Raw genomic sequence first — 25,193 nt, 5'->3', positions numbered from 1 at the left:
TCCGCTCGCTGAGGGGGTTCCACTCGCTGAGGGGGCTCCGCTCCCGGGGTTCCGCTCCCTGAGGGGGCTCCGTTCGCTGAGGGGGCTCCGCTCGCTGAGGGAGCTCCCCCGCCTCATCCCGCGTTCTGGGTGCTCGGGGGCCGTGACCCGGGAGGGGAAGAATAGCGGCTTGTTGTTTTCCAGTGAGGGTGCCTCCACCCCTGGAGCGGAGCTGTTCGCTGTGAATGCGCTCCGGCAGTGCCGGGGATGGGGCTGGTTGATTTCGCTGGAGCACAGCCTCTCCCGATGGGTGTGTGTGTGTGGATCCTGGCACAAAACCTCCCGCTTCCAGATGCGCTCGGCTGACAGTGGCAGCGCCTCATCCCTGCTGCCTGTAAAACCTGCTGTCCTGTTTCATGCTGCCCGGAGATCGGTTTGTACTGATGTTAGATATGAAACTGMTGTTTCTTACCGGTATTTGTGCATTTTCTGGTAGACTTTGTATTAGCAAAACTTTGGCCAAACTAACACACGCTGCCGGTTTGTTTGTCTTTGGGGTTTTGTCGCTGTTTTTAGTATTTCTACAGTTATTAAGGTATCAGGTCAATTACTTCTGTTGCTGTTATGGATATGTCTCTAATTTTTATATTTTGTGTTTGTATTTCTCTTCTTGTTGACTAAAGATGTGATTGAACAAAGGTTACTTTATAAGCAGTGCCTATTCAGAACAGGCAGGAGGAAAGTATCTGTTTAAAAGTAGAAAATAGGGAGTATGAAGCTTTTCTTGATCTAATTCTGCAGCAAACTCATAGAGGTGAGATAAATTGAGTTCTGAGTCTGGGTTTTGTAGAACTTAATAGAAGAAATCTATTCTGTTCTCTTATTTATTTGTACCTTCACATCTCTGCTTTGAGCTATACCAGCCATTCAAATTTTTCGCATTGGATAAAGTTAGAAACTTTCCCATCACGGTCTGACTCATTCTTTAGTTTCTTCCACCTCACAGTTAATTTATAGAGGTGTACTCATACTTGTTGCTTCCATGCTGCAATTCTATAATCCAGTGTAATAATCAAAGTTCACTTCTTGTGTGTAAACTTTGTTAGCTCCTGGGAATATTCCAGTACTCAGGGTGAAGGGATTTAATAGTCTTTCTGCTATGAGGAACTGACTGGATAGGCTGTTCTAAAATAAAGTCCCATGTGAGCTGAGAGCTTCACAATAAACAACTTTATTCTGAAACAATAGCATTGGAAAACTTTTTCAGGGTCATTACTTATTTAGAAGCATATTTTAACCAATGCAGACAAACCACACATCGACCAAGCTCATACTGTTCATGGAGGAATTTATGAAACCACACAATTCCTAYGGGATCCATGAAATATTCTACTTTTTCATTAAGACAATAAATACAGCAACTCCAGGGCTGCAGTTGGATTTGACTGGTGAGATGCCCTGCATTTCCTAGGTGTTAGCCTGGTGCCATTCTYAGCAACCTGGAGACATCATTTCGTGTTTTTTCAGGGCAGGCGAATCCCAGCCTACAAATCCATGCCAAAGTGTATTGTAATTGTTTGGGTGCTCCAAATTGTTATTATGTATCAATGACAAATTTGGTCTGTTTCTTGTTGCAGTGTACTGTGAATCATGGCTCTGAGAGGGTTTTTTGGAATTTTGTTTCTTTTTTTCCCCTTCTTTCTGGAGTATTCTTTGGGAAAGGGGGTGTAGYTGCTTTGTTTACAAAGCAATTGTGCTTTATTGGAAGTCATAAAGTGGTTCAATACTTAGTCAACTGTTTCTCTGATAATCACACTATTCCTGCTTTCTGTGAGCAAGGGGAATACCTTTGCCTGGATAACTCACTTTTTAAAAGTTGCTGAAAGCTTTAGAATACAAATTTCTGCAACCAGCAAGGAGTTCATGCTTTACTCTCAAGTAAATTGACAAGAGGTTTCCAGTTGTTGGAAGAAAACAAGACCTTTAAAAGGTGTTGTGACATAAGGAATGGACTTTCTGATCCACAGATCTTTGGATTTCAGTGTGTGGCTTGCTCATGCATAGTACAACTTTTAAACAACCTTGGTGATCAGCAAAACTTTAATTTCCTTCTGGTTTAAAGCCATCAATAGGTGACTAGACAACAAGCCAAAGGCTGACATTCAGTCTGCAAAAACTGCTTTCTTATGTTTTGTACATAAAAACTCAGCTCATTATGTAATCTTTGAGACTTCTGGTGCAGGATCTCTGGGTGTCAGGAATACCCTGAACACCTTGCAATTATCAGTTCACTTCCAAATAGAAGACTGTTGCTGTTGGTTTTGTTTGCTGTTTGTTTCTGTTTTGGGAAAAAAAGAAATTGGGATGATGATACATTAGTTCCAAATCACTCCAGAAATAATAGCAGCCCTAGGTTGGCGTCATGGAGCTTTGTTTTGCCCAGTTGAGTACATTAATGAAGGTTAATGAAGATTGTAGTTAATAGGACATTTGAGGGGTGTTGTGTTTGGGTGAGGGGAAGCTAAGATACCTTGTTTTAACTTCAATACTGATACAGAAACTGATTTTGGTATTTATAGCTAGACAAGAATAATGCTGCAAAACAAGTCATTCTAGTTTAGTCTTCAAATACCATTAAAAAGGAAGTTTTTTCTTACTACTTAATGGTTTGTAAATCSTCCCCACTGAGAAAAAGTGGGCCATATGTGCATTTTGTGTGTGTGTGATGGAGTTGGAAGGGGAGCAGCAGGGAAAGGATAAGAGTTTGCATTTTGGCTAACTGGAGAACAGATGTGACTTCTAGAGTGAGCTAAGGTTTGGGGTTTTTGCAGCTTTTTATGCATTGCATTCCAYGCTTGTGGGAGTTTTGTCACATCCTTTTAAAAAGCCAGACATCCAGCTGCTCCGAGTGGATGATTCCTGTCTGTAGCTATGACTAGAAGAGGCCACAAAAATATTTATGCTAAAACTGGATGGGAATTTTCATTTGGTCTCTAAGTTGAATGTGTCATAGCCAAGAATTCTGTTACAATTATCTCTTTGTAGCATCCTAATCCAAATGGGAGCAGTGGAGAGAAAAAATAGATTTGTTTCTCTCTATATTTAATTGGTCAACAAATGTATGTGATTTGTTTTGATTAYGGAGTTGGTCATGATAACCTCCAGAGATTCCTCCCTACTGAATTTGTTCTACAGATCTATTGCTGAATGGTTAATGAAGTGGTAAATGAACCAGAAATAATACTCTGAGTATTAACTGGTGGGCTTTTTTTTCCTCTTGCAGCACTGGTATAGTATTAACTTCAGCAAAATGAAAACAAACAAACCCACTCAATCAATCAAACAAACAAACAAACAAAAAACCCAGCACAAAACCAAGCCCAGCTAGGGGGTAGAGGGAATGAAACTGGTTTAAAAAAAGGAAAAGAGGCATTTTTGTAAATCCTGTACATTAACTTGTCAAATGGAAATGCAGCAGACTGAGTACAGTTTATGTAATTCTGCAGCTGACTTCTGAGTCTTAGCCATACTTTAAGGTTTTGCAGCACATATGTTGTTTAATATGGCATGTATGTACACTTGAATTCTAGAAAAGTATTTTTTAGTTAATTCTGGGCACAGATATTGTGAAAGGCAGTCTAAGACGCCTGTATTTCAAACARTAATGTGAGGGACAGTAGACATCATCACTTGTTCTCTATTTCCARTGTTCTTACAGCCAGCAAAGCAGGGCATAAAAGCACTTGGTCAATTGTGCCTGCTAAGTAAACTCCCTGGGAATGTTTGTGGTCTGTCTTTGGAAAACTATGTTCACATACCTGAGCTCCAGAAATGTAAAAACTATATTCTAGGAGGCCAGCTTACCTTTGTCAAGTTGAGAGGGAGAAATGATGGAGCAGTGGCGAAGCTTTTGCTTGACTTGCAGCAATGGAAGYGGCTACTTCAGTCTGGTTTAAGAACAAACAGTTSGGTCAAATGTACAACTTTAGGTTCAGTGATCTCTGGTTTCATGCCCTGTTRCTTTTTACCAGTAGAGGGGTAGATAAACCCCAAAGAGACTGGGTTTTGTTGTTTGGGATTTTTGTCTACTCGTTGATACGTTCCTTTAAATTAACCTACCGTCATGGATTTTTATACAGAAAAACTTTGGCACTTTTGTCTACACCTTCTGATCAAAGACACATTTGCAAATGTAGCTTTTGAGGGTTGTGAACCACTGAGCATGTTTGTTGAACACAGGAGACTTACTGAATTGAGTGACTCTAAATTCCCTGAAATTTTGAGGCAGCTGAGTCACATTTATTTACKGTATATTATGACCCTTCTCTAAGGCAAAGAAATTAAGAGAAACGTCCCTTGGGTTCTTTTCTCTCAAATAGAAAAAAAAGAAAACTGGAAGGTTGCCTCCTAGTTTGTACAATATGTCAGAAAACTTATCTGTCATTAAGACTTCACTGTTTTTCTTTTTTCCATACTTGTTAGTCAGTCTTTTGCCAATACTTAATCTAGCAGTTAATGGTGATGAATGACTCTTGCCCAATATGTTCCAAGACTGTTCCTGATTTTTAACTCTTACTGTTAAATTGGATCATGCTTCTTCCATGGATTTTCTGCTGAAACAACATTTGTTATCGTGGAAAAATGTCTTAMACTGTCAGCTCCTTGCAGAGGACACTAAATTGGTGAATAAAAAGTTACTCTTTGTTGCAACCTTATTCCTTCTCTTAGCTCTTAGCAGTCAACAAAGAAACAAGTTCTTGAGCATCCTCAAAATGCAAGACACTTAGAACATGACTGGAAGGGAAATATTTGAGATTCAGCATTTCATCTGAGGCTAATCAGCCATAAGTAGAAATGCATGCTTGTTCTGTGATCTGTATCTAATAGAACAAAATGATTAATATATTGTATTTTATCTCCTTGCAGTTTCATGCTGTCACTTCTGAAATCTTCAATTTTAAGGTGTTAAGTACTATAAAAGAGCACTTGTCCCAAGAAAGCCTCTGGTGTTTAAATGAAAGGGGTAATTCTTAAGCAACAACCAGACATCTGGAGTAGTCTTGATTGTGGTGGATAATTGAGGATGTGCCTGTGAGTTCCGCTGCCAGTCTAGCATGTTTTTTACAAAGATTGGTTTATGATAAATTACATTTGTGTTTTGGTGTAAAATAGTAATATCTTAAATTGTAATGCTGCTGTTGGAAAGGATAAGCTTACACAGTTACATGAAGTTTTGGATATGAGAATGATAGTTAAAAGAAAGGGCTTTAATTGATTTTAACATTTTATTTGAGAAGGTAAAGATTTACTCTATTTCTCGTGTTCAACCAAGATTGGACAAGTAAAATTCTAATAACTTGCCTTCCTCCCCAGCTTGCTCTGAAATGGAGTATAAAGCACTGATGTCATTATCACTGCTCAGCAGCACTGCCTTGATCTTAGATAGCTCCAGTGTGGATGTTTTGACGGTTCGGGAGCAATGGCAAAACTACCAACAAGAGATAAAGAGGGAAACAGAAACCAACGAGCAATAAAATGCCAGAGTTGATACATGAAGAAAAGGATAGCAAAACCTATCCCTAAGTATGGAAACTCTTAAATATGTTGTCAAATTGCTTTGTAATCCAGCTCTTCAAGTCTTCTTTCATCACCTCTTTTCCAAGCTTTTCACTGTACATCAGCAGATAGCACAGTATYGCAAACAACTTCAGGCTGATATGAGAAGTGTAACCATGATTATAGATTCCAATCTCTTGTTGTCTTGGTATGTGAGCAAGTTATTTATTTAAACAACAAAAAAGATGATTTTCAAGATAGATKGTCTTCCCTAATTGGTGTTTTTTAAGGGGTGGAAATTAAATGCAGAACACTTAAGCTTTTGTGGTCTATTCCAGAGTTAACTTTGCCAGGCTGAAAACTGCTTTCAGACCTTTTGAATGTACACACCTACAAAAACATTAATAACATATTTCAAAATAACTATCCATGTATTAAAAAATGCTTCCTTATTTGGGCAGATGTGTAAAGTTCTCTCAATGGCAGTGACTGATTACTACCAGCATCTTTGGCTTTTTTGAAATAATGGCCTTTTGATTTAATGTATCGCTCTTACAGAGCTCTGATTGGACCAGTAGGCTGCATATGCCTTAGTCTCAAACCATTTAATGTGGATATGAAAGTGACTTTCTAAACTGGGAAGCTGGGAAATCCTTAAAYTACCACAGAGATGTGACTGATAGTCACTGCTTAAATACCTAAGAGCTTATGTCACTTCTTTGGAAAGTTCATGTTCACTGCAAGCGTTATCTGTTTAGGCAAACACTATCCATTTCTTTCAGACGCATCAACCACAAATTGCTGGTATCCTGACCTTGTTAAGGAACCAATTTGGGTTGCAGCTTGAAGTAGAGGAAAAAGAGACTCACAGCAACACAGCTTCATGTCTCAGTAGCCCCATGCTTACSATGCTTTCGGTACACAACATGGTTTGCAGAGCAGGTGCTGTAAGGAAAGGATTAGAAACATTTGCAGCAACTGACAGAAAGACGTGCTCAGGGGTGAAACTTGTTGCAGAAGCACCAGGGCTGTCTCTGCCCAAGCCACAAAAAGGAAGTTTCAGTTCCCACCCAACCCAAAGCTTTTCATAGGAGCACTCTGCTGTGGTGAGTTAGAGAGCAAGTGTGTAACTGCACAAGCCAAGGAGTGGGGTCACAATCAGGACCCTTGATTTGGGGCATATGTGCCTTGCCCAACCCCCACAGCAGACCCTTAATGACCACTAACGACCTGAGCCTGTGCAATGGTGAGGCCACGCCCACTCATCACGCTAATGAGGAACCATCCTGCCTCAGGCTAATGAGGGATGGTATAAAAGCSACTCGGAGTGAGCCGCATCAGTTTCTCTCACTGCTGTGAAGAAGCTCCGGATGCTGAAGGACTGATAGGACACCGTTGGATCCATGGTGGTAACTATCTCCTGCTTGCACTCGCTCTCTCTCTCTTCTCTTCCCCTTATAAACTTAATGTGGCAGAGTAATTTTGGTATTGTCAAACAGGTACTTGGTCTCGTTTGCACCCTAATTTTGCACAGGGGACTTCAACATCAGACCATAACAGATGCTTCTAACAGTCATGTATGGGAATGGTAAATATTTGAYTAAAGACGCTGAAGAAGCATGTCCCAGTTTACCAGAGCTGTTTTTGTGCTTCAGGCTGAAGGGTGCAGGGCCTACTGACACACACAGACAGTGAATCATGTTTGTTTGCCCTTGCTGAACGCAAATGCAAATGTATTGACGTCTTGAGCATCATGATTGTGGTATCCAACCTGTAAATGCAGAGAAAAGTGCTGTTCAACCAGCATCAACAGCTAGAACAAGAATGAAATGCTCCTTAAGCTTTCAGAGAACTTTGGTTTCTTTGGAACTTATATGAAGCATTCAGATAAGTTTACAAAATCTGGAAATTGGTCTTGCCATGTTGTTTCACATGGGAGGCCCAATTTTCCAATGTGCTTAGGTGCAATACATCCATGTGATCTGTGACCTTTAGGGAGATGAAGCCTGAYGGGAGCAATTAGTGGTGCCAAATTTTTTGCAGCTGAACATTATCCCCACTTGATGTGGGGTAGGCAGGACAGTCTTGGTCTGTTGAAAATATTTTATGGAAGACTGTTGCTATTTACCTTTCATCAGGGTTATCATCTACTGCTAAATATTTAGTTTATCACCACTGACTCTTTATCACAAACAARTGATAGTGAGTAGGGCTTCATTTCTGACTGACCCTTGAAAAGCTGTGGTGTTTTCCTGTTGTGATTGTAGCTGGTGTGGAAGTAGACAGCAATTTCCACAGGGCAGGGTTTGCACCAAACTGGATTTGTTTGGTGCTGTCTTATTCTGTATCTTTCTACAGGATAGCCTGCTAAGAACTGGGTGAGTTTCAGCTCTTTAGAGGACAAATGTATTTTGCTGCAGAATTGAATTTTTTCATTACAGTGGCTGTGCTTTGTGCTAACTGCTGCAAACTTCCTTCTCCCAACAAATGGTTTTGAGAAGGGAGCTAAGGAGTAGCTCAATGGAGAAAGCATTGTTTTTTGGTTTAGGAGTTTAAACAAAGAGAAAAATAAAAAAACCTACTTCCATGGCTTTTGCTGAGGCATGTGSTTCCTTACAAATCCGCTAACAAAAATGAAGCTGCATGTTATCCTCTCTTGCCAGTAAATAAAAGATAATGATTTCTGCTAACTGAATTCAGTAAGTCCATGCAGACTAAACCCATACTCCTGTTAAGTACTATTTGGCTGCAGAAGTCAGTTCAGATAGAGTAAATGGAAAACTAATTTATATTTGGATTACAGAACTGTTCTAGGCTCAGTATTAAAAATCTGTGAAGATAGAAGAATAATGCTATCCACTGCCACTCCTACTAAAGTGTTTTTTTTTTTGGTTTATACATTACTTGTTTTCGGAGTCTGGAGTAATGTAGAACAGCAGAAATCCTTTMTCTCAATTTAAAGTTGCTGCCAGACTGCATCCTAAGAAATGTTACATGGGAAGTAAACAAGATACTGTAAGTCAGTCTGATGTCTTTTTCAGCTGCTTCTTAGTAAAGAAAGGGCTCCCAGTGTGACTATTCTGTGTAAAGATAAATGTAAATTAATAATTGAACCCTTTTGATCTGTGGCTTGTGCTAGAGAGGCAAGTGTAGCTGTGTGAGGTCTGCAGTATCTCCGGAATTTTATTGCRGTTCTTTCCCTGCCTTTCTGGGTAGGGCCGGTGGGAGAGGAAATCTTTCCTCTTCCTCAGTGCAACTGGAGGTTCGTGGTGCTGCAGCAGTTACTTCTAAAAGCCAAGGTGACAAGTCTGGGGGAGATCAGCACTGGAAAAGGTCCAGGATCTGAGTTACAGGTCTGCTACACAGCTGCTCATGTTGGGTGGGGATTCAGACTAGACCAGAGCACAGAACACCTGGAATAACTCTGCTCTGGTTCCTTGTCTGTGTGCCAGSACTTCCTGTTTTTAAAGATCCTGTTTACTGTCTGCATTCCAAATATCCCAGGAAGGTGGGAGGATGGGAAGAAACATGGAAAGAAAAGTAAACAGCATTAGTTAAGGTGGATTTTTGAATATTTTTTTTTATATAATCAACATTTCTTACTTTTCAAACCTAGTCTCATTAGTTACATTCTAAAGTAAGCTTTTGCTTACATTGTCTTGCAATAATTTCCAGAAGCAGAACTGCATGTGAAAGCTGACACTGAAACTATTACTATTTGTAGCAAGGAGCAGAGTAAGGTTTTGTGGTGTGCTTTGGCTTCTTGTTCTTTCTGATGTTCACATAAAACAATGTTTGTCAGCCATATGAAATGGAGTATTGAACAAAAATATGTGATCAGAGGAAAACCTTATTTCTATGGGTACAAAATGGCACGTTGCTMTGATTTTGTTGCCAAACTTTAAGATTTCTGATTTAAACAGCTTGAAAGAATTTGAGYGCTGTTCACTGACCTTCAGAGCTCACAGCTGACTGGAGGAACAGCTCCAGCCAGCACAGAGCCAGGTGGGAAGGTAATTCTCATCCTGCTACACAGCAAGCCAAGCTAATTGCTGAAATAATGAGTAAGCAGATATGTGAAGTGTAARTAGATGATATGTTGCGTTTCTAATTCTTTTTTGTGCTTTATGACTACTAGTCCTCTAAATAACAACATCCGTTCCTTTGAAGTGGGGCTAGAGATAGAATTACTGAATGATTTTGGGCTAAAAAGGAAAATTTCATTCCAGGCTTTCCTTTGTTTAACAAAGAGAAAAAATTCTGCCTTTAGCTGGGAGAAAATGTTCTAGGACAGATATTCTGCCTTTGGTATGTCATGGGATCCCTAGGGAAAAGGCACTATCGTAGTGGGAGTTCTGGAGGTCACCAGCAACTTGCAAAAGCTTCTTTCTCGTGATCCTGTTTTCATGGCTCCCAGACACCGAGTGAAGCTATAAACACTRTGCCTTCATAGATGGGGGAGGGTGAGCAAGGGGATTTGAGAATAAGAATTCACAAAGGTCTCTTGGTTCGCTTGGAGAGGAAAAGAAAATACTCCAGCAAAAGTAAATCTTTTTAAACTGRTCATCTTKGGTTCAGCTGTTTGATCCTGTGTTTTTTTCAGCAACCTATCACACACAGTTCCTCTTGGGCAGTTCTTTGTAGTGAGTTCTTTTTTCATGATGACCTCACCATTAATTTTATTCATAGTATCTGCAAGTCACTACTAGATTATTGTATTCTGAAAAAAAAAAAAAATCTAGATGTAAGATAACTTTGGAGAGAACACCTCTGAAACCGACCACACCATATTCTCATTTCTAACTAAAGTCAAACTGCTTTTCACTAGTTTTGATTGAGGTTTTACCTTCACAGGAAAGATTGATTGTATTTCTTCTGTACTTTTAGTCTACAGATGTTGCCAATAATTTTAGGGGGCTTTAGCTCTGTCTAGAACAAGGCATTTGTACTCGGCACTGTTTTTCAAGGGTAGAAGAAGTAGGTAACAACAAATAAAGTTGGTAGTGTTTGGAAATATTTGCTTGTTTCAGAAGGAAACTAAATGCTAGGATGTTTTTGACAGTGTTAAATCCTCCTGTTTGCTTCCCTTGGGCTGCTGTTTGTGATCAGATAAGCAATTCCGGGTATCTGCATGTTTTCTGGGAAATAGGGATGAAAGCAATATGTACAAARTAAGACATGACTGTGCAACAGTCTGTTGCTTTCTATTCTGAACAAAGCAGTATTTCTACCAGTTAAATCTGTGAGCAATAATGTTTTCATGGAGGACAGTTTCAGACATCTTTGTGSTAGTMTTCCTGGATTCTGGAAAAGGGCCAGCTTGGCAAACAGGAAGAACAAAAGGAGACTACTGAAAATATCTAGTCTGGGGCAAGYCTTACTGTCACCACACAGCAGGTTTGGACAGCAGCAAAATTAGACAGACAACTCTGCCCAGTTCTCTTCATATTTTAGAGTGCCTGATGTGTCTGATGTTGAGAATAATGTTGAGAATTTTGGCATTTAGAAAGGCTGAAATGTCTCTTGCATTCTGAAAAGTGTTGTTCTYGTTCCAGGACTCTTATTCGTACAGATTCACCGCTTCTGTTTTGATGATTCCACAGTACTTTATAAAAGCTTATTTGGGGTCATATGTGTAATTGGTAGTTCTGTCAGTTTAATAGAGAATCAGGAAAATCAGTTAACGTACGCATGAGTGCGCAGTAAATCAGAATCTATAAACAGTTGGATTGTTTATGAATAGAAGGCAATGCTAGGAATCTGGGTGAAACCAGATTCTACCTGGAAAAGAAATCAAATCCAGACACAAATCCTAATGAGCAAAGATGCCATAAATTATTATAAAACGTTGCTACATCCTGTCTGTAAAAACAGTGAGATGGGATTTGTCTTGTGACTGGAAAAACTAATGGACTTCAATTAAAGTGTAGCAGTTTAGTGAATGACTCATTCAATTTCAAATGTGGGCTGATAAAATTGTATCGAGTGTTTAGTCTGCCCTTTTGAATGGGTTTTGAARCACTGGCTGATATGTAGCRGTGCAGATTATTCAGTTCCCAGTCMCTGGGATGTGTGTACCTCTTTGCAAAAGCATCCCRTCCTTCGTACTTCAGTAGGATATTACAGGACAGTGCACTTCTTGCATCCTTTTGTGCTGGCTGCATTTTTTGCTGTTGGTATTTTAGAGATGGAAGATGTTGCAGAGCTTGAAGAGTCGCTGTAGGTGCTTGTGCTGATGACAGACAAGCTTAACTGTAAGTCTGCTAAAGTGAACAGTAATATTTTCTTCCCCTAGATTGGCCCACTGACATGCAGAGTGTGCCTTCATCTGCGAGGTGATAAAACTGTCATGGTTTACCAAAACYGAATTTTCTAAGCTTGGAATCTCTTATTCTTAAAAAGGGACTATGTCAGATATATCAGATGATAGCTAATTTCTRTAAGAAAACAGATTGTACAAATTAGCATTCATATGGTAAAAGTATCTGGAACCAAGTTGGAATCTGTATTATGGAAGGTATGTTGTTTATCTTCCTGCTCTCTTCCCTCATGTATGTTTATTCTTTTGAATGGAATCTCAAAACTTGAGGTTGTTTTGCACAAGTCCAGGTGTCCCAAAGCTTTTGACAAGGGAAAAAMGTTTAAGATGCTTTAGGAAGGTCAGGGATTGCAGGTGTGATGAAATGTTCATTTGAAGTGTTTGCMTGTCCCCTTAGTTTGATTTAAATAACATTTCTCTAGAATTCCCTTAAAATTACAGTCCTTTTACTGTCGAAGAACATAATTGATTCTATTTAKTCCAGGCAGCCTTCCAGATTTGAAAGTGTACACAGAAACACAAGCTGCCAGCTATACTTCAAAACTGTTTCTGTTTACATTCTTGCTTTCCAAATCCAAACCCTGGAGGCGTGCTTACATGTGCAAGCGAAATGAATGTGCACACAGTGTCACTGCATGCATCATTCCAGCACGTGCCCATATCCCAGCTTAAAACAAAAGCTGCTGTCTTGGTGCAGTTGCTCTAAAAATTGTAGATTTTGGGATGTCATGTTTGAACCCGTTTGAAACTTTTTAAAGAAAAGGGGTTGAGTTGTCATTTAACATTTGTRTTCCTAAAGGAAGCCAAGGCTGATGTTTATTTTGAAGAGATGCTTGGCTAAAAGGATTTACGTTTTTGATGTGTGTGTATCCCTCACTCCTGCCTGTGTTTCTTTGCTGGCAGTTGCAGGTGGGGAGGGAGGAAAGCTCGCAGTGTCACCAGGCTCCATCCTCACTGCTGCAGCCAGGCAGCCCTCAGTGTAAACCTTCATTAGGCTGACTCCATGGGCTTCTCATGAAAGGAGCTGAAGMAACAGAAGGCAGCACAAGAAAGGGAAAGTGAGTTGTTCTCTGCCTCTTCCATCCATCTGACCCTGTAACCAGCCGGCTTAGGGAGCCCCGGTGCCASCAGGGTGGGGAGTGAGTACACACGCCTTGGGCAGGGTAGAATTTGGCTCTTACAGTTCAGAGGAGCCTCAGCAGGATTGTGGAACTGAAATTAAACGGCTGCTGGTATAAAYTCAAGTCTGTGCTGTGAATATTTAATTTGGTTGTGGTCCATCTATGCTGTCATTGTGTGTGTGTGGACAGGAAGGCTCATATGACTGCATATTCTTGTTTGTTTGGGGCCTTTGTGCTGGGTTTATGCCGTARCAGTGATGTGCTTCTGCCTGTGTTTGCAGTTAAGAAATGTAAATAGGCATGTGATTCAGTGATACGGAGATGGAGTCTTGTTCATATTTTGCCTGATCTAAAAGATGCCATTTATCTTGTGTATTTCTTTTTATCGTAAGCTGAGGATAGTTATCAGTGACTGGGAGCCCTCCAAGTTACTCTAAATGGTGTTATTTGGGTTCACTGGTAAKGTTTTGTAATTGGTAAGCTTCCCAAGCTTGTCTCTTTAAACACACTGAGTGTGCTGAGAACTTTCCATTTCAGCATCCGCTCACTGAGGCTATTACAATGATGAGGGAAATAAAACAGCTTGTTTAAGCTCTTTCTTAAAAAGTAGTCAGTTGCAAAGCCTTTCTAAATATGCATGAGGTGTTAGTGGAAAAGCATTTTTATAAATCTGCRGTGGCACTTCAGTACTTATGTGGATATTTTTAAAAGCCCAAACCACAACTAYAAAGGAGGGATTAAAAAAGACAACCCTATTGCTGCTCACAGTTGCTTAGGAAGTAGTGGATTTGGGAAAACATCATTTTCATTCTAATGTTTCCTTGTAAGAACTGAAGTGTGGCAAGAGCAGGTACTGGATGTACTTGGAAGAAAACTTTTCAGAAAAGAAACACTAGTGCATAAGGGAGGATGATTTTWATTTTTTACTTATATATGAAATGTTGCGTATGAATTTTTATATGCATAATTTAATTCATATATACAGAAATACATTTTTATATAAATACGTATCTTTAAAATTTGCTGAGCAAACAGCAAGCATAGCATCCTTTGCTTTTCCACAGTGAGAGCTTTCAGAAAATGGATTGAACAGAAGAGATGTGAAACTGTTGGTTTGTGGGTTTCCCTTCCTTTCTGTTATTAAGGAAACTGAGATGCAGGGGAAGTCCTAAGARGGTTTGTGGCTGTAGTGATAGGCCAAGGAGTAATGGGTACAAACTCAATGAAGGTAAATTTAGATAGATATTGGGAAGAAATTCGGAAGAAATTCTTGACCCTGAGGATAGTGAGGCCCTGGCACAGGTTGCCCAGAGCATCTGTGGCTGCCCCATCCCTGGAAGTGTCCAAGGCCAGGTTGGACAGGGCTTGGAGTGACCTGGCATAGTGTGAAAGGTGTCCCTGTCCATGACAGGGGGGTTGGAATGAGGTGGTCTTTAATGTCCCTTACACCCCTTAACATTTCATGATTTTATGATGGATCTCTCTAAAATTAATTAATGCAAAGATAAGCAACTGTGTTTCATTATAAAAAAAATCCAGAATACTGGATGAAAGTATCMGGCTTCAGAACAAAGAAGAGCAAATATTTTGCATCATGAAGTGTTCTTTGCWTTTGTCACAGGATGCCAACAGTTTGTGTGTGAAAACATTCTGACCAAACTCAGTTCTCGATGGATTTCTTTTGCAAATACAGAAATATTGCCTCGGGTTAAGGAAATTAAAAATGTGTAGGGATTAGGAGTGTTTATTGGTCAAGTATCATAGTGTGCCTGCCTGGTAGTTCTGCTCTTTTTGGCATCTCCCCTTACCCACTGGGCTGTAAAAGATCTCTGCTGTGTCCAGATTCTGGTTTCTCATACTSTGTCTCATTCTCATTTTCTCTCTTTCTCATTCTCATTTCCTCTGCTCTAAGATGGCACGAGCACCACAGATAGACGGTCACACGTGTTCCCCTCCTTTCCCTTGRCTTGGCAAAGACATTCATGCAGCTGCCAAAGGGAACTGGAACAGGGCATTAGCACTAAATAAAACAAGCCCAGCTACAAAGTGTTAGTGGGGCTCAATTCTTCTGTCTCATTCATGAAAAAAAGGGTTCGTTGTTGGTGTAAGTAGCTTATACTGATCTGAAATAGCCACAGCCAAGTTTTATGTGAACATGGAKTCTTAAAATTAAGTTTAGAGCTTCTGGTAAATATTTATAACTCTTACGTTAGTGTTGTTTGAATACTTTAGAGCTTTGAGATGAGAAAAAAAGTTTCAAAAATTTGGAAGCGTTGGTTTAGCTAAACTTAAAAKCCCTGGTGGTTTGTACCATCTAAATCATAATAAGAGCTTCTCTTTCCAAATAAAAAACGTGAAGAACTGAGTTTGAGATTTGTTTAAAAATTCTGTGATAATTTGAATATTAGATATTTTCATCCCTCTTGCTATTGAAGTGTTCTACTCATGAATTATGAAGTTCATGATTAGGTAAMAAAAATCCTCTGCTYTTAAGACCATATGTATATTASCATTTTTTCTAAGCAAATATGATTCTGTTATCATCTTTTTTGTTTTTGTAGATATTTAGATTGAAATGCAGGTTCTTAGGCATCACTTTTATCAAGTCTTATTTATTAATGTAAAATAACAGCCATGAGTATTAATGTTCATCTAAAATTAGTTTGAATAGCATTATCTGAAATTCCTGGAGATGTTATATTTTCAATTCTGATTTTTTAATTAAAATTCTGATTTTTTTCCTCAGGTCTGCACGTACGAAACCCTGCTTGAAAATCTTGAAGTACAAAGCTATCCCAAGACATCAAAATGCCTCCGCGGCCATCATCCGGTGAACTATGGGGCATCCACTTGATGCCCCCCAGGATCCTGGTGGAATGTCTCCTCCCAAATGGAATGATAGTGACTCTAGAATGCCTCCGTGAGGCCACCTTACTGACTATTAAACATGAACTCTTCAAAGAAGCAAGGAAGTACCCTCTCTATCAGCTCCTTCAAGATGAATCTTCTTACATTTTTGTAAGYGTTACACAAGAAGCAGAAAGAGAAGAATTTTTTGATGAAACACGGAGACTTTGTGATCTGCGACTGTTTCAGCCTTTCCTAAAAGTTATTGAACCAGTAGGTAACAGAGAAGAAAAGATACTTAATAGAGAAATAGGTAAGATTATCTTTTCTTTTAAGCAATTTATTTGTTTAACTGATTATCCTTTTCGAAGTACAAGGAATTGAAATGGGTTGTGTTTGTCAGATGTATCTGTCAAATTTGCATTTCTTAGCTTTCAGTTGTTGCATCAAATTCCAAAGTTACTTAGAAAGTAGAATTTCAGAAATTAGTTTTTTTCACTCTTCCCCTTCTGACCAAAGAGCATAGGGAGAGGAGGGAAAAAAACACCTGAGGTTGGAGATGCAGAGGGGAAACAAATTGTGATGTTTTGAATTATCGCTGGAGTAGTTTATCATTTTTCATGATCTATTGAGGAAGCACAGGGAATCTGGCATTTGTCCAACATCCTGGTTAAGTATTAAATTCAGGCAGTACAAACATACACACTCCTGTTTCGCTGCTAATGGATGCGTACTGCAGTGGCAGAGATTTGTCAACTGGAAATACATGTTCTGAGGTACTCCTAATCATTAAATTGTTTAATTGTGGTGAATGCATCATAACTAAATTACTTCTGTTTTGTAAAGCTGAACCTSTTCAGGACTTGGGGAGAGCAGTGTTTAGGTAACCATGCAACACCACAATTGAAATTTTCCGTTTGAACACTCATGCATAAAKGATGATTTATCCAGGTAATCTCATTAAAGTAAATGGAATTACATCCGAGACTGAAGACCTGAAAGAAATTGACTGTTATTACATGAATCTGTGTCAAAGAGCTTAAGTTCAGTATCTCTTGGAGTGCTTGGTGTAGTTCTTAAATAATGTAGGTCATTAAAAAAAAATAGCTGTCATTCAGTTGTAAGCAAAGTTGATTATGGTCCTAATAGCTACCACTAATCCTGCCAGGGTTTGAGAAAAAATCAGATTTCACAGCTCTTCTGGTCCCTTTAGGAAACTGTGCTGGCTTCAAAGGAAGTTTAGTCCTGGTGCTTTTTCTCCGGGAGGAATGTTGGCTGTGAGAGTGGTGATTTAGGGCTTCCAGGATCTTCAGGGAATGTACACCTGTTTTCTAACCTTTTCTGTGTCTGCTGAGTGCTCTTAACTTTAGATCTGTGTTGTTCTTGAATACTGTAAAATAAATGTGTATACAAGTAGAAGCTGGCAAATATTTTAGGCTGTGTTTTCCTTAAAGCCGGCTTTTTTTTGTGACTGATTGAAGAAATCTGTAGCTCTAGTCATCAGTTACAGTTATTTCCTCATRCTGTTCCAATGCTGTAGGTTTCGCTATTGGCATGCCTGTCTGTGAGTTTGACATGGTCAAGGATCCAGAAGTRCAAGACTTCAGAAGAAACATTCTTAACGTCTGTAAAGAGGCCGTGGATCTTCGGGATGCCAATGCACCGCACAGCAGAGCACTGTATGTCTATCCTCCAAAYGTAGAGTCCTCAGCCGAACTCCCCAAACATATATACAACAAACTAGACAAAGGTAAGGCCAATATTTACAGCAGAAACATATTTTCAGTGYTGGAAATCAAAGAGTGCAGTGGTGGCTTAGGCAAATCACTGTTTTATGTGCTGTATTTAGTACACKCTAGCAATATTCAGAGTAATTTTCTTGATGGAATGTACATTCAAAAGGGTGTTTTAAATTGCACTATTCTAATTGAATCTTGAAATATAACTCAGTAAATAGAGGTGACATTTTTAATGGGTGGGAACAGCTTGTTGGCTTTGCAGTTTTCTATGGTGTTCAGATATCTGGAATTAAATAATGCTGAATCACTGAAGGCCAAATAGTCAGTAGTATTCAATTAATAAAAATGGTCTTAACCTCAGGGCTAAAAGTTTGAATTTACACTAGAGTCAGAAATAAACTTAATGCATCTGGGTTCTTGTAGAGGTTATAAATCCTCTCTCAGTTTGGACTATGAATCTTGTTTACATCTTCTTTTAATACTAAAAGAAAATCTCTGTGTTGGGGAGCTGTGGGAGTTGTTTGGTTTGAGGGTTATTTTGGATTTGGGCTTTTTGTTTGGAAACTGCATTGAAAATGATAGCCCTAACATTATTTTACATTTCTTCCAGGGCAAATTATAGTGGTGATCTGGGTGATAGTCTCACCAAACAATGATAAGCAGAAATACACCTTAAAAATCAATCATGACTGTGTGCCTGAGCAAGTTATTGCTGAAGCAATTAGGAAGAAAACTCGAAGTATGTTGCTGTCTTCTGAACAACTGAAACTTTGTGTCTTGGAGTACCAGGGCAAATATATTTTAAAAGTCTGCGGCTGTGATGAATACTTGCTAGAAAAATGTCCACTGAGCCAGTATAAGGTGAGTAACATAATGGAATCCAAATTTGTGGGGGACAAAAACAATTAATATTAGGTCTGGCTTTTTCATTGAATTTATSCAAAACATAGGAAGTGACAGTGCATGCACATTTAAAAAGGAGAAAGCGGGGAGAAAGGATAGTTTAAACTAAAAATTGTGTCACTAGTGTAATTTTTCTTCTTTGAATGTTTCCCTCTAATGTTAGTGCTAAATCTGAGATAGGTACTTTCAGAAATATCCTGAATTTCTGATGGCAAGAGATGAGCTATATTTGAATGGTGCTGATATAATAAAACAGAAAATTAGATCACATTGTAAATTATGAAATAACCATTGGTACTGTAAATCTTGTCCTAAAGGGGTGGTAAAAGAGAACTCTTTTTTTCCCATTACATCTTTATCACTCCTTCAATGACATAAAATGCAAACTTCTAGCACTACAGAAATCATTGCTAAGCCTTCCTTGTGTCTGTCTGTCCTTTCACTGCCTGGGTTTGTCTGGGCTGGTAGTGTGAGACAGAATATGGGACAGAAGAGCATCTGAGCAGCCCTCTGTGGAGCAGACAACCATGTTACCCTGTAGATTTCCTGAGAGGCTGCTGCTGCTGCTTCCTCTTGGAGAAATGTGTTGTTGTAATACACTGCTCCCATTCCTTCAGCTAAAATGGTTGACATTCTGATCTTCAGAGCAGTGGAGGAGAGAAGGAGGGTGGGGGATCCTGAATAATGGGAAAAGTATCTCTGTACTCTGGGAGCTGGGGAACAAGTGCAGGCATACATGAATAATTCTGCAGAGTCATCTGAAGATCAAACACCAGACCTATTTGATCTAGCGTGGTTTCTTCAGAAGCATCTGCTCTGCCTTTGCTKTGYCCCAGCAGAGCTTGCTCATTAGCTCCAGGGCTGGACCTGTCCTAACACACTGTGTTTTGTGCTAGTGTAGCCAGACTAAATGCTCTCAGCTCCCAGACCTGAATGGACAGGTGAAGTGTGTCAGGATCAGTGYTGRGTGTAAGGTAATGAGCACAGCTGAACCAAAAATGAGTGTGTCTGCTGCTTACCTGTGCTCCCTGCCTGGGACTGGCAGTCACCTGGGCTGCTGCAGCCCTTGCTGTTCCAAAACAGCTCAATTGCTTCCAGGAACAGCTCAAATCCATCTGCTTTGTGCAGTGCTGTGCCGGGGCTAAGGAGCTCTACAAGCAACCCAGCTGTTTTTTTTATCAGCTCCCTTCTGTCTCTCCAGTTCATCCGTTGTTGTAGGTGTTCACATCCCAAAATGTGTACGGAGTGTGGCTGTGTGCCCCTACCCAACAATGTGTTCAAACTGCTGGATGCTGTAGCTGTAAACACCRTACAGGGTGTGCATGCAGGACATAACCTCTTCCAATGCCCTTTGACTTCTTTGTTTTCCTGAATATCTTGGGGTTTTTACATTACTCAGAGGGTAGGCTTTGCAAAGACCCAGCGCTTTGTTCAATCAATACASGTCTTGGTAAAATGTCTCTTTGTCAAAAAAACTTTTTCCATGCAGTACATAAGGAGCTGTATCATGCTCGGCCGCATGCCCAACCTGATGCTGATGGCCAAGGAGAGCCTGTACACCCAGCTGCCCCTGGACACCTTCACCATGCCATCCTACTCCAGGCGCATCTCCACAGCCACGCCCTACATGAACGGAGAGGCTACAACCAAATCCCTCTGGACTATCAACAGTGCTCTCAGGATAAGGATCCTCTGTGCAACCTATGTAAATGTGAACATTAGGGACATAGACAAGGTATGGCACTAGCTGTGTGGCATCACATGTGGCTTTTCAGCAGTTTCCCTCCTCAGTGTTTGTCCTGTGTTGACACTGGAAAGGAATTGTTATTTAACATGTTAGAAAATGATACCACTTTTTAACTTCAGTTGAAGTATTTCATTCTAAAGAATGGACCAATGTTTTAGCATCTGGAAACTTCTGTGTACTGCTTAGAAAGTGTGAATTTGGGGTAGTCAGCTAAATATTCTGCCTGGTAGGAGCAGGACTCTGCATAGCTCTTTGGCAGAGTATGTAATAGAAAAAGCCCATGTTGTTATCTGTGTTCTAAGTAATTATGTTTAAGAATGTATGACAGTAATTGAGAGTGCTCTTGATGGGGGGTGCTGGATACTATGCTGCTGTCTTTGTTTATAAAAATAAAGGTGTGGGGTGATAGGAGACAAAAGGCAGGTGTGGGGCTTAATCTCCCTGGAGACAGCCACAACTCTGGCTCTCTTTTTCTTTGGAATTTCTTTCACAATGCCTTGGCACAGGAAGAATTGAGAACAAATCCCAGGGGTTTTTTTTTTAGTGTTCATTTCARATTTGTTACGGTGTTTTTTAAGACCTAGTTTCACAATGAATGATAAATAACATAACAGATTTTCCAGAATGATATACTCATATACTGTGCTTCCCACCTGACAGAGGATGGATTAATTTGGGCTGGGAAGTGGTGGGGCTGTTTGGTTTTCAGTCTTTTGTTTTTCTCTTGCTGAAAATGAAAGGATAATGTGTTCTAATCACAGTATCTATTGATTGCAATGAAAAAATCGTTTACAGTAACATTTCAAAGACTAATATGGATGTTGTTTTCAGATCTATGTTAGAACAGGTATCTACCATGGAGGGGAGCCTTTGTGTGACAATGTGAATACTCAGAGGGTACCTTGTTCCAATCCCAGGTAAGATGGAATTCCTGAGTKACTGTAGAGAGCCTGACTTCCAGGGCATCATAAATGATAGCACTGGAGAAGTAAAGGCTCGATTTAGCCATTACTCAGGTAGAGCTCCATGCTGGGAATCCTTTACCTTAAGTTTTGTGAAAATATAGAGCATAACCCATATATATATAATTCAAACACAAGCATTTTGTCTTGCACATAATAGTATAGTTTCTTTACTGAACAGATCTATTCTACATGTGCATTTACATTGCTGAAACACCAATATATTTCATATATATAAAATAGAATTCATCATTCACACATTAATGCTGGGCTTTAGGCAACTGGGCTCTGATTTTGGCTGGGTCAACAGCAGATGTTGTAGTGCAGGTCCAGATTTCACTTTCAGCATGAGGCAGTGTGTTGCTCTGAAATCTGCAGGTTGGTTTTGGTGGGGTTCCTTCTGAAGGAGAACCACTRAATGTGGAGAGAGGGTTTCACCTGCTGACGTGGAAGTGACTGCCAGATCTGGGCTGATTATTTTCAGGATGTTTACAAACCATCAGTATTACCTGGAAAAATAAATCACCTGAACTTACATGCAGAAAAAGAAGTTTTATATGAGCGTATATAAACATTGGGGACATACTTTAGCCACCTGTTCTCRTAACTAGCTAATGAAAAAGTGTGAAATTTCAGCACCTGCTAGGATTAGATGCAAAGTATGTGTGCAGAAGTAATTCTTTGCTTGCACTTTCTGACTTCATGTCTTTAATAATAATTTCTTAAACTCTTATTTTTATCTGTACATTTTCTATGACTATGATTAAGTTTTATAATTAAAGAACTGATAATATACATAGTTGGTGAAAAATAGGCTCTCCTTCTGAGTTGCCCCGAATACAGCTGTACTTAAACTGATAGTTTAAACTATTTTAGAGAGAAAATCTTGGAAAGGTGGTGAAGATTATGCTTTGAAATCATGGATATGGTCACACAGATCTGTATTATATGAAATGAACACGTAAGAGAAGTGAATKAAAGTTTATCTGCCAATTTCTTTATTCTTAGAGAAGGGCTTTCACAGTTATTTCCTTGTAAAATTGCTTTCAGTAGCTATGGATACACTGAAAAATTAATGTTGTCCTTRGAAGCTTCTACCTCTTTCAACTGAGAAAATTCTGCATGACAATCCACTTAGGAAAACTGGATTCAGAAATTCCTCTTCAAAAGCACAATTCCACCAACTGGGAGCTAAATTCTTCTTAGAGAAGTTCATAGAAACAAAATCAATCTGTGCTCTTATTACTCTAGTAAATAGAGAAATATTTGAGTTAACAATGTTGCTTTGGATTTCCATGTTCTATTCCCATCTTGCAGATATCTTTTTATGTTCCAGCAGTTCAAGTTTAGTTTGGTTTTGAAAGCTCTTTCTCAGTTGCTTTTTTCCCCTGAAGGGAAAACGGTTTCACAAGCTAAGCCTCACATCAGTGTAGCGTCTATGCAAATCCATTATCTTCAGATGACAGGAATTAAACCTTATGTTTTAAACAATATTGGGTCGAGAACTGGGGAGGTTTCCATTCCCAAAAGCAGTGGATGTGGTYAAATGCATGTATGGATACCCCTTTCAGTGAGAAAGTGTGCTCTTTGTGCAAATACACAGTTTAGGAATACAACAAATTCCTTTTGGTTGAGTGAATGATGTTGTCTCCAYGCTCTCCTTTAACCTGGTTTAACTCTGCCTTTTGAATCTTTCAGATGGAATGAGTGGCTGTTGTATGACATGTACATTCCTGATCTCCCCCGTGCTGCTCGGCTCTGCCTTTCCATCTGCTCTGTTAAAGGCCGGAAGGGTGCTAAGGAGGTAAAATAACTCATGGATTTATTATACTAAAGAGCCAAAGCTACTCAAATTGAGTTTGGGAAGATATTTGGTGAATGCTGTCCTGGCAATGGGTGCAATGTTTGATTTGACTCTGATTAAAATAGGGGATGTTTCTTGTGGGTTTTTTTTTTTTTTTTTTTTTTTTTTTTTTTTTTTTTTGGTTTGGAAATTATTACAGAAAAAACTTTTCCGTTTTCAGCACTGTAAATTGTGTCTGTGCTGCATTGTTAGATGTGAAGACCAGTGTTAGCGTTTTGAGGTGGAAGTGCTTTTAAAATTAGTCTTGTAAGCCCATGTCATTAGCCTGTTTATTTTTAAAGGATAATATTTGTAGTTCTGGAGTTTTTCAAATAAAGAAAATTTGTACTCCTTTTAGCATTTGATGCAAGATCTCAAACAGTAATTTTTAAGTAATTTTTAAGAATCTATATGCAACATTTAATTTTAGCCAGCAGCATCATTGCATTCTGGGTTTGAGAGTGTGCCACAGGTAATGTATAGGGGATTTTGTCTATGAGCAAATTTATGAACCTTACAGAATGATTTGGGCTAGAAGGGATCCTTAAAGATCATCCAGTTCCACCCCCTTTCCACTATCCCAGGTTGCTCCAAGCCCCATCCAGCCTGGCCTTGAACACTTCAGGGATGGGACATCTGGAGCTTCTCTGGGCATCCTGTGCCAGTGTCTGACAAATCTGATTAAAAAAACCTACCCTTATTTAAAAAGTACTTATTTTGTCCACTATAAAAATATTGGCCTCGAGTTTAAACCTGTCACCCCTTGTTCAATCAATACAGGTCTTGGTAAAAGGTCTCTTTGTCGAAAAAACTTTTTCCATCACCTTGWCTTATTCTGGTGTGAGGAAGATGTGTGCATGTGCTTACAATTCTTTTGGTATCATTTTGTTAAAGGACTGCCATGACAGCCGTTTATAGAACAACATGGTACAGCTTCCACAACCTGCTTTCTGCTAATCTGGGAATGTAACAACCTGATCTAGGGTGAAAATGTTGTTTCTCCTGACCTGCTCTGCAGTAATCCATAGATGACACTGAAAAAAATCGTRTTTTAATCTCTTTAAAGGAGCACTGTCCATTGGCTTGGGGAAATATAAACATGTTCGATTACACAGACACTCTTGTATCTGGGAAAATGGCTTTGAATCTTTGGGCAGTACCTCATGGGCTGGAGGATTTGTTGAATCCTATTGGTGTTACTGGATCAAATCCAAATAAGGTATTTGCATGCCAGCTTCCCTCTTAAGAGTATGTTTTCATAATATGCTGTGTTCTGGTTGCTATCATTCAGCAGAAAAAGTAATTTGAATTCCCTTTCCCAGGAAACTCCATGCTTGGAGCTGGAATTTGACTGGTTTAGCAACCCTGTAAAGTTCCCAGATATGACAGTGATTGAAGAACATGCAAATTGGACAATTTCACGGGAACTGGGATTCAACTACAGCTATGCAGGGCAGGTAAGGCAAACTCCTCCTCCAGGATTAGCTATTCAGATATGAAAGTATTATTTACTACTTTATTTTACTCGGTATGTCAGTGGCAAAACTTCTTTTTGTACTGAATTTATTATAAAATCAGGAAATCAGTGTTCTGTTATGTGTTTAGTAAACTGAGCAATATTTTCGTTCTCCTTTCTTTATATTACCAGTAAACTGACCTAATTCTTCACTGACCAACCAAAATACTCTGAAGAGAAACTGTCATTTTGTGTAAACTCTTCAGGCATTTTTTACATTTTTGTATCACTAATTTGGATGTTAAACTGCTTCCTTTAATTTCTGAAAAGTTGTAATTTTCCTCCGCTGATACTGTTTTTCTTTGTTGCAGTTTCAGGTTTATAGGTAGGCTTTCCAGTGTACCCAAAGGTGCTTAGGACTCTCTCCTGTCTGTTTTATTGGCTAGTTATGAGCACAAGTACAGGGAATTTCAAGGAAATTGATTGGCATACACATGGGTRTAGTCCTTTATCTCCCTCCTTCCACAAAGAGAACTTCTGCATTACAATTGCTTTTTGGTGAGGCTTGGAGCTTTCTTAGAGCTGTTTTTGTTATGATACAGAGAGCAAAATTTGTTATTAATCTCAAAATAACAATGAATACCCTGCATTTAAAATCAATCAATACATAAGAGATTATTTATAAGTTCATTAATGTCTCAAATAAGAAAAAATTTACAAA

General features: G+C 39.3%; 1 protein-coding gene across 5 annotated transcripts in view; it reads left to right on the top strand.

The window, feature by feature from the left end:
* The first annotated feature begins 241 nt into the window (after positions 1-241).
* Positions 242-25,193, top strand: part of PIK3CA (phosphatidylinositol-4,5-bisphosphate 3-kinase catalytic subunit alpha) — a 36,731-nt gene continuing 11,779 nt past the window's right edge. Inside the window, exons 1-9 of one of the 5 annotated variants that reach the window (XM_057379711.1) lie at positions 242-412; positions 15,722-16,135; positions 17,363-17,572; positions 18,172-18,422; positions 19,954-20,199; positions 21,043-21,128; positions 22,872-22,977; positions 24,083-24,235; positions 24,339-24,473. In XM_057379711.1, coding sequence (XP_057235694.1) covers positions 15,784-16,135; positions 17,363-17,572; positions 18,172-18,422; positions 19,954-20,199; positions 21,043-21,128; positions 22,872-22,977; positions 24,083-24,235; positions 24,339-24,473 — 1,539 coding nt within the window. In that variant the 5' untranslated portion in view covers positions 242-412; positions 15,722-15,783. Of the gene's footprint in view, positions 413-6,870; positions 6,945-12,842; positions 12,913-15,721; positions 16,136-17,362; positions 17,573-18,171; positions 18,423-19,953; positions 20,200-21,042; positions 21,129-22,871; positions 22,978-24,082; positions 24,236-24,338; positions 24,474-25,193 lie in introns of those variants that run through there. The other 4 variants (XM_057379708.1, XM_057379712.1, XM_057379709.1 and 1 more) reach the window with 4 other exon arrangements.

The sequence above is a fragment of the Malurus melanocephalus genome, unplaced genomic scaffold (genome assembly GCF_030028575.1).
Source record: "Malurus melanocephalus ecotype Western Australia unplaced genomic scaffold, MMel_1.1 scaffold_417, whole genome shotgun sequence".
In the NCBI taxonomy this organism is placed as follows: Eukaryota; Metazoa; Chordata; class Aves; order Passeriformes; family Maluridae; genus Malurus; species Malurus melanocephalus.
The sequence above is the reverse complement of the archived record's forward strand: the minus strand, read 5'-3'. Positions and strand labels throughout refer to the sequence as shown.